A 17360-nucleotide genomic window follows, 5' to 3' on the forward strand; every position below is an offset into this window, starting at 1 on the left:
GGAAGATAAACAGATAACAATGATAATTTTTAGTCTAAACAGGATGCAAAGGATTTAATACCCATCCCCCCCAAAACCAAACAGCAAGCTGAGTAGTCCCATACCAGGTCATAATTATTTTTGCATTTCAAATCTGCCACTAAATGCTTCCAGCATGGCATCTGGCATATCAAGAAAAAAGGCATATTTTTGATAAGAAAGGAGAAATATGAAATATGTACTTTTAAAAGAAACTTTAAGGCACAGTAGTGTCTAATAACAATTTGCCTGCCTGTCGTCTTCTGAACTTGCCTATCTAAATGAAAGATGGTAAAGCACAAATGCTGGCCTCTTCTTGACTCGAAAGAGGAAGAAAGAGCTTTATAGGTAGAGAACGGCATTACAATGTCTTTACTGCATTATAAAATAGTGTCTAGGTGCTAGAAGAATCAGATAAGATATGACACTCTGAGCTGGGCGCGGTGGCTCACGCCTGTAATCCCAGCACTTTGGGAGGCTGAGGCGGTTGGATCACGAGGTCAGGAGATCAAGACCATCCTGGCTAATATGGTGAAACCCCGTCTCTACTAAAAATACAAAAAATTAGCCGGGCATGGTGGCGGACACCTCTAGTCCCAGCTACTCGGGAGGCTGAGGCAGGAGAATGGCGTGAACCTGGGAGGCGGAGCTTGCAGCGAGCCAAGATTGCGCCACTGCACTCCAGCCTGGGTGACACAGCGAGACTCCATCTCAGAAAACACAAAGAAAAAAAAAAAAGATATGACACTCTGCAACACTGATTTATGTGGATCAAAAACTTTAAATGGAGTTGAGAGCAAATAGTAATGACAAGCTGAAAACTGACTTCCAGAATTACCTTTGAGTTAGGTCTAAAGATGATGGAAGTATTCTCATCATATTCCAGGCTGTCAAGAGAGTAGAAATAAATATGTAAGCTCAAACACTGAACATCACAGTTCATGAAGACGTCTCTCTAGATTCAAATATTTTAATATAATCAAATGTTAGATTTTTGTTTTGATTCAATAAACCACAAAGTTTGAGTTTAATGTATTGTCCCCAAAATGTGATTTAAAAAAATCAATCCCAGATTCTGAATTAATTGCTTTGGGATGAGTATGGACATCAATAAATTTTTAAAAGCACACCAGGTAATTCTAATGTACAGCCAGAGTAGAGAACCATTGCATTACAGTCATACAAAAATGTAGACTACAACCAAAATTTAAGAAAAGCACCTGTTTTTATTAAGTAGGTACTGACATAAAAACACCCCCAAATACTAAAAATTACCTGCTTCAAATTATCTAAGGTTTCCCTTCATTTAAAAAAAAAGTTAAATTATTGACATAATTTAATAATAAATAAGAGAGGGGTCAATAACAGAATGAGTGATGTCTAAGAAACTGTTAATTCCTGACAGAAAGACATTTTCTCATTTTTAAGCTGCCTTTAATTTTTTTTATTTTATGAGTTCTAAGTAAACCCATTGAATGGTCATTTGTTTGCAGACATCATAACAACAGGTTTAATAATACCTAACCTGAAAAAAACTACCTAGCATGTACTAAATAATCAAAAAAGGGGGTATCTACTAACAAAAGTTTCATTTTACAAAATGTGGCTATGGAATTATAAATTGCACAGTAGTGTGATATGAAAGACACACATAAAATATTAGCTCTCAATGTGTCTATATAATTTAAGAATCAAAGATATTTTCCAAATTAGAAGGTTACTATCATGTGTGAAAGTATCATGTATATAAGAAACACATGCACGAGTCACAAGTTAACAAACAATGGCTATTTCACACATTAAAATTTTTATTTTATAAACTTAGCATCTCCTCAGGAGTTTGACATTTCTTTAATACCACCTTGACACAATTAAACCCTGTGTCCTTGGGTCTACCAGCAGATACATCCTTTTCTTCTATCTAAAGAATCAATCAAAAGGTGTTGCTTACTAACTCCTGAGTTTCTGGTGAAATTACCTAGCAGGTACATACCTTCCCAACCTATCGAAAACAGGGGCACTTGGTTTGCTTACATTGTTGAAGAACAGGTCTAATTGAAATGTATGGGGAGATGTCTCTCTGTAAATGAAACAAAATTGAAACATCAGCCTTTGTAACAAACACTTCCTAAATTAAAACAAATAACATAGTAAGTACAAAGTTAAGAGCAATTCTAGAATTAGAATATGATGTTCCTAAGATTTAAATAACAAAAATATAGTTAACTATGATATTGTATGTAATTTTATTCACATCCAATCTCAAGTAGCCAACAGCTGATTTTAAGTATTACTGAATATCAAATTTTAATCAAGTACTTTTTGCATGCTATCACTATTCATTTTTTTTTTGAGACGGTGTTACAGAGTTTCGCTCTTGTTACCCAAGCTGGAGTGCAATGGCAGGCATGATCTCGGCTCACTGCAACCTCCACTCTTGGGTTCAAGTGACTCTCCTGCCTCAGCTTCCTGAGCAGCTGGGATTACAGGCACGCACCACCATGCCCAGCTGATTTTTTTGTATTTTTAGTAGAAATGGGGTTTCGCTATGTTAGCCAGGCTGGTCTCAAACTCCTGACCTCAGGTGATTCGCCCGTCTCAGGCTCCCAAAGTGCTGGGTGTGAACCACTGTGCCTGGCCTCCCCTTCTTTTTGGAGACAGAGTCTTGCTTTCTTGCCCAGGCTGGGGTGCAGTGGTGTGACTACAGCTCACTGTAGCCTCGAGCTCCCAGACTCAAACAATCCTCCTGCTACAGCCTCCCAAGTAGCTGGGACTACAGGTGTATGCCACTACACTGGGCTAATTTTTTTTTTTTTTTAAGTAGAGATAAGGTATCACTATGTTGCCCGGGCTGGTCTCGAGCTCCTGTGCTCAAGTGATCCTCCCATGTCAGCCTCCCAAAGTGCTGGGACTCAGGCATGCCTGTTCCCTTTCATTACCAAAAGAATCAGGGATTAGCTAACTTCAAGTTGTGTAATTACAATTTCAACTTAATCCACATTAATACAAGACTATAATAGTAACTTTAGCATCACAGCCCTAAGTTGTGACTTAAAGCCAATTGATATTTGTACAGCAGCAATTTACAAAAATATTTTGGGGTTTCTAAAAATAGATTATTTGGTTAATATCAGAGCCTATTTAATTTGCATTAGACTAAAATCTTACTACACTTTATGTAAAAGATACCATACCATAGCACCCTTGGTTGAAATTCCTTAAATTCAACTAAAATCTTGACTTTGAAAACCACATACTTTATTCTTGTTCATTTATATAAAAATCCAAATGTTAATAACTATAATGTCTAGAGTACTATCAAAGAGATTCCTGTATGCACTTCTGGTAGAAGCACAAACAGGCATCATCATTCTGAAAAGCAATGTGGCAATAAAATTCAGGAGACTAAGAAAATGTTCACATCAAGCCACCGTTTGAACGTACCCCACAAAGTCCATGTCCTGGAAATTTAATCCCCAATGCAACAGTGTTGGGAGGCAAGCCTAATAAGACATGACTGGATCATGAGGACTCTGCCCTCATGAATGAATGAATGTTGTTATCTGGGGAGTGGATTAGTTACTGTGACAGTATGCTTGTTAACAAAGCAAGTTCAGCTCCCTTTTGCTCTCTTGGGCTCTCTGGCTCTTGCTTTCCACCATGAGATGAAGCTGCAAGAACGTTCTTGCCAGATTGCTGGCACCTTGATACTGGACTTCCCAGTCTCCAGAACTTTGAGATATAAATTTCTTTATAAATTATCCAGTATGTGGTATTCTGTTAAAGTAACACAAAATGGACAAAGACACACCATTTGATGCACTTTTTTCTAGAAAGTGTTTTTACAGAAACTTTGATATGCGAACAGATTTTTTTTCAAGAGGATATTCATCATACTATTACTTGTAATTTGAAAACTAAAAATCATCTAACAGTCCCCACATAGGAGACTAATCAAATATATTTATAGTATAGTCATTCATTAGACTATGTAGCTATTAGAAATCATAAAATCAAGTAATATTTAATGATGTAAAAGTACTCCTGATATATTATAAATGAAATAAAGGAATACATAAAACACTAAAAAGTAACAGCAAAATAACAACATACATTTGCCTTACCCAAATTCAATCATATGCACCCAACAACTCTAGTCTCTTCCTCTTGCCCTTCTTTACTTTTTTTTCTTTTCTTTTCTTTTCTTTTTTTTTTTTTTTTGAGACGGAGTCTTGCTCTTGTCGCCCAGGCTGGAGTGCAGTGGTACGATCTCAGCTCACCACAACCTCCGCCTCTCAGGTTCAAGTGATCCTACCTCAGCAACCCAAGTAGCTGAGACTACAGGCACGCGCCACCAGGCCCAGCTGATTTTTGTATTTTCAGTAGAGGCGGGGTTTCACTATGTTGGCCAGGCTGGTCTCAAACTCCTGACCTCAGCTGATCCACCCGCCTCAGCCTCCCAAAGTGCTGGGATTACAGGCGTGAGCCACTGCACCTGACCCCTCCTGGCCCTTCTTTAAACTAGACCCTGGACTTCAGTATCTCAAGAAAAGGAAAAAGAGCTAAAATACAAACTCTTTCTTTACTTTTGAGACCCTAAAGGCTCAGGTCCTGGTCACTGAAAAACGATTTAAAGAATCAAACGAAATCTGACTGCACTAGCCAGTTATCTTACAACTCGGTGACTCTAAAAAACCTAACCTTACGTAAGGTATTATATTTACAAAAAGTAATAATAAAATACATATATAAGCATACATATATATGTATGAACACACACACACATACAAACACACACACATTAAAAATATATATCAAATGTTAAGATGCTCTTGGAATAGAGGAATTATAATTATTATTGTTATTACTTTTTTTTTTTGAAACACAGTCTTGCTTTGTTGCCCAAGCTGGAGGGCAATGGCACAATCACAGCTCACTGCAACTCTTAACTCCTGGGTTCAAGCAATCCTCCCGCCTCAGCCTCCCAAGCAGCGAGGACTACAGGCATGAGCCACCACGCCCAACTAATTTTTAAATTTTTTGTAGAGACGAGGTCTCCAAACTCTTGGTCTCAAGTGATCCTCCTGCCTCGGCCTCCCAAAGTGCTGGGATTAGAGGCCTGAGCCACCACACCCTACCAGAATAAAGGGATTAAAGGGATTTTAATTTTATCTAAGCATTTCTAAATTTTATAATGAGAAAAAACACTATTATAAAGTATGCCCACAAATATCACTTGATCTCTAACACTGCTTTCAACTTTCAGATTCGGTCTTCCTGGCTCTTTTTTCTTTTTTTTAAGGTGGAGTCTCGCTCTGTTGCCCAGGCTGGAGTGCAGTGGTGCGATCTCAGATCACTGCAACCTCCACCCCCCGGGTTCAGGCGATTCTCCTGCCTCAGCCTCCTGAGTAGCTGGGATTACAGGTGTGCACCACCACAGCTGGCTAATTTTTGTGTTTTTAATAGAGACATGGTTTCACCATGTTGGCTAGGCTGGTCTCAAACTCGTGACCTCAAATGATCTACCTGCCTCAGCCTCCCATAGTGCTAGGATTACAGGCATAAGCCACCGTGCCTGGCCCTCACTCTTACATTTGTTTTACTGCGTTAATACTTTATTTTACTGTTCTGTAGCATACTAACCATGTATAAATTTGTTTCTGATACCTTATGTTTAGAGTTATTACAACATGAAAAGCCACACATCTCCAGCTAAGAAAAAGGAAGAGGGTTAAGATAACGGAAAATGCAACAAATAATCCTACCAATGGCAGCTAATTGCCGAAATCCAGTTTGCCTGCTATGGTAGCCAGTCCCTAAGATGACCCCAATGACACTTGCTTCCTGGTATTCACACCCTATGTGGTAAGGTGTACACCCTATGTAGGCCCCTCCCACACTATAGCAGCAGAATATGTAACCTACAGAATATGGTAAAGATGATAATATGTCACCTTCTGATATTAAGTTATAAAACACACGGCCTGTGGCTTCTTTCTTGGGCATGCCCTCTCACTCTTAGATCACTCACTCTGGAAGAAGCCATGTCATGACACGAATAAGCCCATGGAGAGGATCTCCTGGCAAAGAAGTGAAACCTCCTGCCAGCAGCCCCATGAATGAACTACCAAGCAAATTCTTCAGCCCCAGTCTATATCTTGACTACAACTTCATGAAAGAACCTGAGCCAGCTAAGCGACTCCCAGAATCCTGACCCTCAGAAACAATGTGAGATAATAAATGTGTAGTTTTAAGCTGCTATATTTGCTATAATTTGTTATGGAACAATAAATGACAAACTTTTTTTGGCCAAAAGCAGTACAATTAGAGAAGACTGTTGGATATACACTATCATTATCCAATCTTCCTCATTCTACACAAAGCTCCCTTTACAGGAAAATCAGGAAGAAACGTATAGGGAAACTTGAGTTAATTTTCTTAAACATGGAAAAAAAGATATGAAGTCACTTATAATGATCCTTCACTATAAACATTAAAGATCTTTCTTGTGTATCTTTTAATTTTTGAAAGATGCCTATGAAGACTTTATACCTATTTCTACAAATAATGAACTATTTTCCACAATTATGAAGAAATGAGCCCTTAACTTTGAATCTGTCCCATAACACCCACCACAAAGTAGCTAGTTTAACTCTTTTTCTTTTTTTTGAGACAGTTTCACTCTTGTTGCCCAGGCTAGAGTGCAATGACGCAGTCTCAGCTCACCACAACCTCCGCCTCCCAGGTTCAAGCGATTCTCCTGCCTCAGCCTCCCGAGTAGCTGGGATTACAGGCATGCGCCACTATGCCTGGCTAATTTTGTATTTTTAGTAGAGACGGGGTTTCTCCCTGTTGGCCAGGTTGGTTTTGAACTCCTGACCTCAGGTGTTCCTCCTGCCTCAGCCTCCCAAAGTGCTGGGATTACCAGTCCCAAAGTGCTGGGTCAGACCAGTCTGACCAATATGGTGAAACCCCATCTCTACTAAAAATACAAAAAATTAGCCGGGTGTGGTGGTGGGGTAATCCCAGCTACTCAGGAGGGTGAGGCAGGAGACTCACTTGGACCCAGGAGGCAGAGGTTGCAGTGAGCCAAGATTGCGCCATTGCATTCCAGCCTGGACAACAGGAGCAAAACTCCATCTCAAAAAAAAAAAAGGAGTAATAATAATAATAATAATAGTAAGATACATTTATAAATATTTCAACTAATTCCCACTTATTTTCAAGAGAAAAATCAGGTTAAAAATACTTCATCTACCTGGTTACACCACCCCAGGATATTTTAGAAAACGTAAACCTAACACCATCAGTTAAAAAAAAAAATGAATAAAGAAAAATCTTACCTAGTACACAGGTCAAATAATTACTGTTTTCAGGTTTAAGATGATATATGCATTATACAGAAAATATAGAGCCAATTACAATGCAGCATAACCATAACTGAATAGCTTCAGGATTTTATTACTTGTAAAATATTCCCTTACATTTTTGCATTTAAGAATATGTTTCTAAGACAATCTTTAACCAAAAAATACTTTTAAAAAGAGAGTTGACTTACCCATATGCTCTACTGTCTGGCAGACTGCTATGGGCTCTTACTCCTGGGGGTATGACTCGGACTTCATTGATATAAACCACACATGGAAAACGAACCACATCTATATGAGAACTTTGCTGTAACAAAAAAAAAAGCCGGAGGGGAAGGGGTTCGGAACATTCTGTAAAACAGTTTCTCTATTCAAATTTTATTCATTCACAATGTCACATGTAAACTTAACATTCCATATCATTAAATATCATTAAATATATTATATTATTTACAGTGTTGTATAAATAGCTGATAAGATGTACTTACTCAAGTTTCTCAATTTGCCTAACATTTTCTGCCATGCATTTACTTCCCTGCTGATGTTTTGCTTAGACTAATATAGACACAGAGTCCCTTATCTGAAATCTCTGGAGCCAAATGCCTTTCAGAATCCTGACTTTTTGATTTCTAGAAAGATAATATAATCCAAATATTGCATATTACTTTAGACCCCCAGTGGCTTCTGCAGCAGCACCCTGTAATCAAAACATTAATATTCTGCAGCCACACGTATCAACATTCACACTAAATAAAGATTATGGCCGGGCGCAGTGGCTCACACCTGTAATCCCAGCACTTTGGGAGGCTCAGGCAGGTGGATCACGAGGTCAGGAGATCGAGACCCCGGTGAAACCCCGTCTCTACTAAAAAATACAAAAAATTAGCCGGGTGCAGTGGCGGGCACCTGTAGTCCCAGCTACTTGGGAGGTTGAGGCAGGAGAATGGCGTGAACCCGGGAGGCAGAGCTTGCAGTGTGCTGAGATCGCACCACTGCACTCCAGCCTGGGTGACAGAGCGAGCGACTCTGTCTCAAAAAAAAAGAAAAAAAAAGATTATAACAAGCACCATATCAGTTCAGATTAGACTGCATGGCCAAATGAATTCAGGGTAGGGTTTTGTGTTTTTTGGTGTAAGTTTTTTGCCATTTTTGAGTTTCTGAATTATAGATAAGAAACTGCAAATCTGTACTTAGATCAGCTTACTTTGTTAAACTTACATACCAACTAATATCAAGGGATCAGGGAAAGCATTTAGGTACTGAATAGCCGAGATAAACCCCTCCTAAAATTAAAAAAAAAAAAAAAACCACAAACTAAGAGTTTATTATATAGAAAAAAAAATAGAAGCAGAGGTGCATGCCTGTAACCCTAACTACTCAGGGGGCTGAGGTAGGAGGATCACTTGAGCCCAGGAGTTTGAGGCTATAGTTAAGTTATGATATGATTGCCTCACTGCACTCCAGCCTGGGTGACAAAGTAAGACTCCATCCTGGGGAAAAAAGAAAAACAAACAAAAAAAGAAACAGCATAAATTATATCTAGTATATACTTACATCTATCATTTGACACAGGATTAGGCAAATATAATTCTTGTTTTCAATAATTAAAAAGAGAGTTTTCACATTGTTTTTGGACAATTTTATGTCAACTTTTCCTATTACTTCAGTCAACTGTTATTACCAAGTGGTCAAAGTCCATCATGAGAAGAATGGCTCACATTATTTGCATCTAGAAAGACTGAGTCTCGCTATAAAGAATATCATGCTTATCAACAATGAATTTAAGGATTTACAAATAGCCTTTCAAAATCTATTTTGTTTGTATATAAAAGAGTTTCTGTATTTGCTGCTACCAGTTCTGTTAAATATTTATTTCTAAATATTTATTAAATGTCGACTGTGTTCCAAAGTATGCTAGTTCTGAGGCTACAAAGACAAGACATAATCTCTGCCATTACGAAACAGACAATCTGTTGTGGTAGACAAGCAGATAAATTGCCATGATACAGACTCACAAAGGATGCTATGAAAATTCAGAGGGGTATCTAGGTCCCCAGCCCAGGTTGTAGGCAAACAAGGGAGAAGGCATGCACAAAAGGAATGCAAAAGAGAACATGGAACATTCACAAAAGTGCAGGCTGGGAGCCATGGCTCACACCTGTAATCCCAGCACTTTGGGAGGCTGAGGCAGGAGGATCACTTGAGGGCAGGGTTCAAGAAGATCAGCCTGGGCAATATAGGAAGATCCTGTGTCTACAAAAAATTAAAAAATCAGCTGGGCATGGTAGCACATGCCTGTAGTCCCAGCTACTCAGGAGACTGAGGTGAGAGGATCACTTATGCCCAGGAGGTCAAGGCTGCAGTGAGTCATGATGGCACAACTGCACCCCATCCTAAGCAACAAAGCGAGACTCTGTCAAAAAAAAAAAAAGGGAAAGAAAGAAATTGCAAACATAGTTCATCATAGCTAGAGGGCAAAATAGCAAAACAGGGGAGGAAAGCAGAGAAGAGTAGCTAAGAACAACCAACAGAATTACAAAAACAAGATTCTCATCCACAGCCAGAGGACAATTCCCAATCTGTATCTCCATCTAGGACCTCTCTCCTGAGCCCCAGGCTACTATATCCAACTGCCCACTCAGCCTCTCCATTTCAATGTCCCTTGTGCACCAAACTCAACAAATCCAAACTGAATTCTCCTACATTAGTGATGGCATCACCATCCACATATTGCCCAAGACATTATTATCCTGGACTTCTCATCCTCTCTCATCTATATCATCTATCTATTCAAACACCAAGTCCTATTGATTAAAGCTCTCCTCCATTCCGGCTGTCACTCCTTTAGTTCCATATACTACATCACTCCAATATGAATTACAGCAATAGGATCCTAACTGATTTTGTGCTTCTTTTTTAATTTTTGTTTTTTAAATTTTTATTTCAATAGTTTTTGGGATACAAGTGGTTGTTTACATGGATAAGTTCTTTAACGGTGATTTCTGAGATTTTAGTGTACCTGTCTCCCAAGCAGTGTGCACTGTACCCAATATGTAGTCTTTTATCCCTCACCCCCGTTCCAACCTTCCCCCTCCAAGTCCCCAAAGTCCATTATATCATTCCCACGCCTTTGCATCCTGTGCTTCTTTCTTGCCTCCCATCAACCCATTCTCCTACTGAAGTATGGTCTTTCTAAACTATAAATGTACCACTCCCCTGATCTTACTGCTGCCAAGCCAAATTCCTAGGTCTTATAAACAAGACTGGCTTCTTTATTGCTGCAAACTTATATCCCTAGCTTACCATGCTTTTTCTCATTTTTATGCCCTCACTCATGATGTTCTCTCTGCTTGAAATCTATCACATCCTTCTGCCCCAACTCCTTTTACAGGTAAACTTTCTCTTGAAAGCTGAGCCAGATCAAATCTAGATAGGTGCCTCTCCTCCTAGTGCCTAAAGTCCTTTATCTAGCTGAATTGTAATTGCCTCTTATCTCTCCCATTAGACTATGTGTTTAAAGAAGACAGACCTATGTCTTAGTTTACTGTATATTCATAGTGTCTAGCATATTCATTTAATAAATGAATTTTTAATAGGCACTTGATTAATGGTTATTGAATTGTGTTTTCAGAGAATTAAAAACAAAGCCTAGGAAAACAGGTTAACAATGGGAAATCATGGAAGGTTCATGATCAGGAAAGTAACAGGAATATGAAGAAGACTGGTCAGATTCCACAACTCTGAGCCACAATTATCTTTGGAAGGAGTCATTTACCTGCATGTTTAAAGGTCACAGCATAACTGTTTCCCTTCCTTATTCTTCTATCCCTGCAATTATCTTCTCTTTCTACCCTCTCCTTTAGCTATCACATCTACTGCTACCACTTCCTTTTTCACTTCTGCAGATGAGTTCCTAATTGGCTTCCTACAGTAATTTTTAAATGACCTCTAAAATACAGGATTTTCCAGTATCGACCTAGTCTCCTAGGACTGTATTTTAACCCAGCACTTCCACACTGGAAAGTACTATTAAAAAAATAACTAAAAATGTGTAAAACAATTTAGCTTCAAGAATATTACACACCACTGTAAAGTCAGAAACCTAAATGTATGAGAATTTAGTATATAAATAATAGCATTAATATCGTAGCACTTTGGGAGGCCAAGACAGACAGATCACCTGAGGCCAAGAGTATGAGACCAGCCTGGCAACACGGCAAGACTCCATCTCTACAAAAAAAAAAAAAAAAAAAAACTTTAAAAACTAGACGGGCATGGTGGTGTGCACCTATAGTCCTAGCTACTCAGGAGGCTGAGGCAGGAGGATTGCCCAGGTCAAAGTTGTAGTAAGCCATAAGCACACCACTGCACTCCAACCTGGGCAACAGAGCAAGACCCTGTTTCAAAAAATATATATAGCATTACCACTTAAAGAATATTACACAGCCAATAAAAAAGGATATTATATAGAATATCTAAGGAGAGAAACAAGATGGTTAGGGGACAGTGATGAGACTTACTTTTTACCACATACTCTTTTGTACCTTTTGTATTTGTACCTCATACATGTATTACCTAGTCAAAAAAAAAAAAGAAAATTTAAAAAAATAAGCTTACTTTTGAAATATTATATAGGTGTATTACTTCTTGATTCACAAAGATGTACAACACGTTGTTAGGTGAAAAACGAAACCACAAAACAGTATTACAGTATTGTAATATTAACGTGGGCAATGGGTGTATACATTTAAGCATAATATTCACTAGAGGATTTGGAAAAATATTAATATAAAGACAGCTGTTAATTACAGTGTAAAATACAAAGTAAAAGCTGATTACGATAGGGAGAGATACAGAAAGGAAATTAATTCACTCATCAACAGGAATATACAAATACAATAGCTTTCCACTCATACACTTGTTTACCATATAATCTTGCTTAAATCTGATTTTAACTTAAACAACTTTTCTAATATTGTATATGTTAACATCAGAGATATAGTTTGCTTTTTTATATTTTTTTATTATTTATTTATTTATTTTGAGAGAGTCTCGCTCTGTCGCCCAGGCTGGAGTGCAGTGGCACAATCTAGCCTCACTGCAAGTCCCACCTCCCAGGTTCACGCCATTCTCCTACCTCAGCCTCCCGAGTAGCTGGGACTACCATCTACTAAAATTAACCATCACGCCTGGCTAATTTTTTTTGTATTTTTAGTAGAGACAGGGTTTCACCAGGTTAGCCAGGATGGTCTCAATTTCCTGACCTTGTGATCCCCCTGCCTCAGCCTCCCAAAGTGCTGGTATTACAGGCATGAGCCACCGCGTTTGCTATGTTGCCCAGGCTGTCCTCCAACTCCTGGGCTCAAGTGATCCTCCCACTTCAGCCTCCCAGGCTGGGGCTACAGGCACACATGCTACCACACCTGGCTTATCTTGCATCCTTGATTTGTAATGTTAAGTGTTTTTTCATTCACGGGAACACTATTCCCTCACAATCAAATTGTCTTTTAATAAGTTTAACTGCTTATCTTCTGAACTCAGTGGATTGGCCTTATAAATGTGTATCAATTCTTTATGTGGAGAAGAGGAAATTATTGGTAAAATAAATACAATACCAAAAAAAGAGCTGTTAATGGCAGCTGGCAATAAAGATTCCCTGTGTGAAACTAATAAATGTCTCTTCTCTACCATATTACAAATTCCTTTGAAATCAAGGGCAATGGGTTTTGTTCTGACTTGTATTGCCCCTCCTAAAGCCATACCCTCACCTTCAAAAGTGTTTTTCATAAATAATTGTTAAACAGATTCTCAACTTCCTATGGGGCAAATTAATCTGGCTAATTATCCCGTTCCCATCAAACTCACTTCCACACTCTTACCATCATTAGTCCCACTAGTTCTCCTGTCTCTAAAACTAGAATTTTATCATTTTTAACTACCCTATCTCCTTCACATAATCAGTTGCCATCCTGTCAATTCTATACTCGAAATTTGTACATATCCAAAACTTGTATAAATCCTCTCCTACGTAGTTCCACTGGGACACAGCATAGCACTGCCTTAGAGCCAGAAAAATGTATGATGGTGGATCTTAATCTAGCTATGCTATTTTAGGAAAGTCACCTCATCTCTCAGGCTCAGTTTCCTTATCTATAAAATGTAGATGACTACCTTTGAAAACTCAGCATGGGCCCTGCAGTGGCTCACGCCTGTAATCTTCGCACTTTGGGAGGCTGAGGTGGGAGAATCGCTTGAGCTCAGGAATTCAAGACCAGCCTGGGAAACATGGCAAAACACCGTCTCTACAAAAAAATATGAAAATTAGCCAGGCGTGTTGGTGCACAACTGTAGTCCCAGCTACTCGGGAGGCTGAGATGGAAGGATCGATTGAGCCCTGGTGGGAGAAACTGCAGTGAGCTGTGATCGCACCACTGCACTCCAGCTTGGGTGACAGAGCAAGACCTAGTCTTAAAAAAAAAAAAAAACTGATGGAAGGACCAGAGATGATTTACTTAAGTTATCAAAGCCCACTGTGCCTGGCACAAATTAAGCATTCAATAAATGTTAAACAATGCTTACTGCCCCTTGGCTAACTCAGGTTTTCATAACATCTCACTTTTTCTCTCTGATTTTGTCACCTCACCTCTATTTTCTCTGAACCATTTTTTTTTTTTTTTTTTTTTTTTTTTTTTGAGACGGAGTCTCGCTCTGTCGCCCAGGCTGGAGTGCAGTGGCACAATCTCGGCTCACTGCAAGCTCTGCCTCCCGGGTTCACGCCATTCTCCGGCCTCAGCCTCCTGAGTAGCTGGGACTACAGGCACCCGCCACCACGCTCGGCTATTTGTTTGTATTTTTAGTAGAGACAGGGTTTCACCATGTTAGCCAGGATGGTCTCGATCTCCTGACCTCGTGATCTGCTCGCCTCGGCCTCCCAAAGTGCTGGGATTACAGGCATGAGCCACCGCGCCTGGCCTTCTCTGAACCATTTTAAGTATTATTGACCAAGTAATCTATCTAATGTATCTTACTAATTGTATGATTCGCCTGCTCAAAAACTACCCATTTCCTACAAAACAAAGTCCATAATTTTTATTTATTTATGTATTTATTTATTTTAAAAGACAGAGTCTTGCTCTGTCGCACAGGCTGGAGTGCTGTGGTGTGATCTTGGCTCACAGCAACCTCCTCCTCCCGGGTTCTAGCAATTCTCCTGCCTCAGCCTTCCGAGTAGCTGGGACTATAGACGCACACCGCCACGCCCAGCTAATTTTTTGTATTTTAGTAGAGACGGGGTTTCACTGTGTTACCCAGGCTGGTGTCGAACTCCTGACGTCAGGCAATCAACCCACCTCAGCCTCACCAAAGTGCTGGGATTACAGGCGTGAGCCACCGCGCCTGGCCTAAAGTCTGTAATTCTTTGTTGAGCATTCAAGGAGCTCCATGATCTGTCTTTGAATTGCCTTGGGTGCCACTTCACACTGCTACTTCAAGCATACCCTAACAGACGACTGACTACCCCAGTAGAATGCCTTCCTTTCCTAACTACAACTGTGAAATATTGCCCCTTTCACCAAAGACCAAGTTCATAAGCCAAACACCTTGATGAAGTCTTTCCTGATACACTCAAATGAAAAGTTATCTCTGCCTCTTCTGAAATCATGTATCTTTTATTTATACCCACAAAGGGAGCTAGTTCTAATACGTCACATACTGATGGGCATTTTGTAAACTAAGATGATAAACCCCAACGAATTCACACTGTGCTTCTTTATGTGATCATCACATTCTAACTCAAATCACAATTTTGTGGATCTAATCTCCAATACTGAGTTATAACTTCTTGAAAACAAACATTTCAGTATTTCGTATCACCCACAAACCCCTATTTCCTCCTTCAAGACTTGATTTAAATGTGATCTCTGCTAAGCCTTCCCCAATCACCCCAGAAGAAAGCATTTACCATCTGCCCTATGCTCTCAAGGTACTCAATGTTTACCTAAGAATGAATAAAAGAATAGAAATACATGATAAACTAATGAAGGCCAATTTTCCTAAACTAGAATAGTACTAAACTAATTCATCACATGCCTCTTTCTCTTTTTCCTTTTTCTCTTTCTCTTTCTCTCTTTCTTCCTTTCGAGACAGGGTCCCACTCTGTTGCTCAGGCTGGAGCACAGTGCTGTGATCTTAGCTCACTGCAGCCTTGACCTCCCAGGCTCAAATGATCCTTCCACTTCAGCCTCCCGAGTAGCTGGGGCAACAAGATCAAACCACCACAACTAGTTAATTTTCTTTTGTAGAGACAGGGGTTGCACTATGTTGCCTAGGCTGGTCTCAAACTCCTGGACTCAAGCAATCCTTCTGCTTCCGCCTCCCAAAACGCTGAGATTACAGGCATGAGCCACTGCGCCAGGCTCTTTCAGTTTTAACTGTTCTCTATTTCTATACACATGATAAGTTTGTTCTGATCCAACTACTGCCTCCATTGAGGGTTTTCTAAATCTCGGCTGGAATGTCAGATATAGTCATTGAACAAACAGTGCTAACTGACCCACATTAAATGTGAGACCATAAATTAATTGTCAGTAAGAAATGCTAACTCAAAGTTCTCCAACTTTTGACTTTTACAAACCTATAAACCATTCGTTAAATTAGATCACAGCTGTCAACTTTTTATTTTGCCAAGTAAAGCATTATGATACAATCACTACCCACTATCATTACCATCTCATAAAAGAAAGAACATTTTAAACATTTTCCATTCAAATATTTATTGAGCACCTATATTTTGCTAATACTGTCCTAGGCACTGGAGATACAGCTGAGAAAAAGAGAAATTATATCTGTCCTCAAAAAGCTTGATACAAGAGCACACTTGATAAAAATAAAAGGAAAAAAATAATCTCCAAAGAAAGAACAGTTCTCTAAGCTTACATTAAGACAGAAAAATGTGAAGTTCTTTTTTTTTTTTTAACAATTTCTCCGTAGACTTCATTCAAGTTCATTTTTGGTCTGCTTTCAGGAATCTTTAGTTAACCAGTTATGTTTAATCTACATATTGCAGGGCCAATTGTACATTAAGGGGCGCTCAAGTAGTTTTGTACAGAAATATTACTCCACAACATTCCACCTCCAACCTCAAAAGAGATGTCTGCTGATGAGTTTAACTATAATTCTCTCAACTCTCCCCTCTTCGCAAGTATTCTCCGTGAATGCATCTCATTCCTAATGTGTGAAATCTCTCCGAGAGACAAGTATTAAAGTTTCAGGCCAAATCGGAGAGCACCGTAATCCTAAACCAAGTAAGTGTCACAACTGGGGAACATAACTCCCGACAGAAAAGAGGCCAAAGAGAAAGGATTTAGAAACATCGTGATTCGGAAACCACGAAGCCAACGAGAACTGCTCAGACTCTGGCACTACTGTCAAACACTACTGTCAAACCAAGACCCCTCCCAAACGCCATCTGAGGTAAACCTGAGAACCCTGATCCTTCTCAAGGCCCAAACCTGACAGGAAAAATAAAAAATAAAGCCATGCAAGCAGAAAAGCCAACTCGACCAAAGACACGGAGGGCCCAAGTTAAAGCAAGGAAATGAAGGGGCTGCTGCAGCCCTCCCTCAGACGCGATGCTCACACAGCTCGGGGGAGGGTGTCTGTGTGTAAGCGAGAAATTAAAGAAGCAATCTGCAGAAGGAAAAGTCGAGAACGCCTAACGGTTTTTTGGTAAAGATCCCAAGTCAAGAAGCAGCGTCAGAATCAAGTCGCCAAGCCTTACCTCAGCGCTCGGGTGTTTAAAAGTATCTAAAAATAACAGCTCCATCGCCGAGTCCACCGCCATGTTTGCCGCGGGCGGGGAACAGGGGGGAGGACTTCCGGGGCAGCGCTCCAGCCTCCGCGACAGCGACTCAGGAGAGGAAGAAACAGCGGGACTTCCGGTGACCAGAGCACTAGCGCCGCAAACCTCGGCCTATC

At 39.7% G+C, this 17360-nt stretch overlaps 1 protein-coding gene across 4 annotated transcripts in view; it reads right to left on the reverse strand.

Annotated features, from left to right (window-relative positions):
• Positions 1-17307, reverse strand: part of VIRMA (vir like m6A methyltransferase associated) — a 64376-nt gene extending 47069 nt beyond the window's left edge. Inside the window, exons 1-5 of one of the 4 annotated variants that reach the window (XM_034966360.2) lie at positions 17164-17241; positions 11566-11615; positions 7577-7692; positions 2012-2098; positions 857-905 (exon numbers count right to left, since the gene is read on the reverse strand). In XM_034966360.2, the coding sequence (XP_034822251.2) occupies positions 857-905; positions 2012-2098; positions 7577-7692; positions 11566-11613 (300 nt within the window). In that variant the 5' untranslated portion in view covers positions 11614-11615; positions 17164-17241. Of the gene's footprint in view, positions 1-856; positions 906-2011; positions 2099-7576; positions 7693-11565; positions 11616-13556 lie in introns of those variants that run through there. The other 3 variants (XM_003821101.6, XM_055116738.2, XM_055116739.2) reach the window with 3 other exon arrangements.
• Between the last annotated feature and the right edge of the window lie 53 nt (positions 17308-17360).

This window comes from Pan paniscus, chromosome 7 (genome assembly GCF_029289425.2).
Source record: "Pan paniscus chromosome 7, NHGRI_mPanPan1-v2.0_pri, whole genome shotgun sequence".
Taxonomy (NCBI): domain Eukaryota; kingdom Metazoa; phylum Chordata; class Mammalia; order Primates; family Hominidae; genus Pan; species Pan paniscus.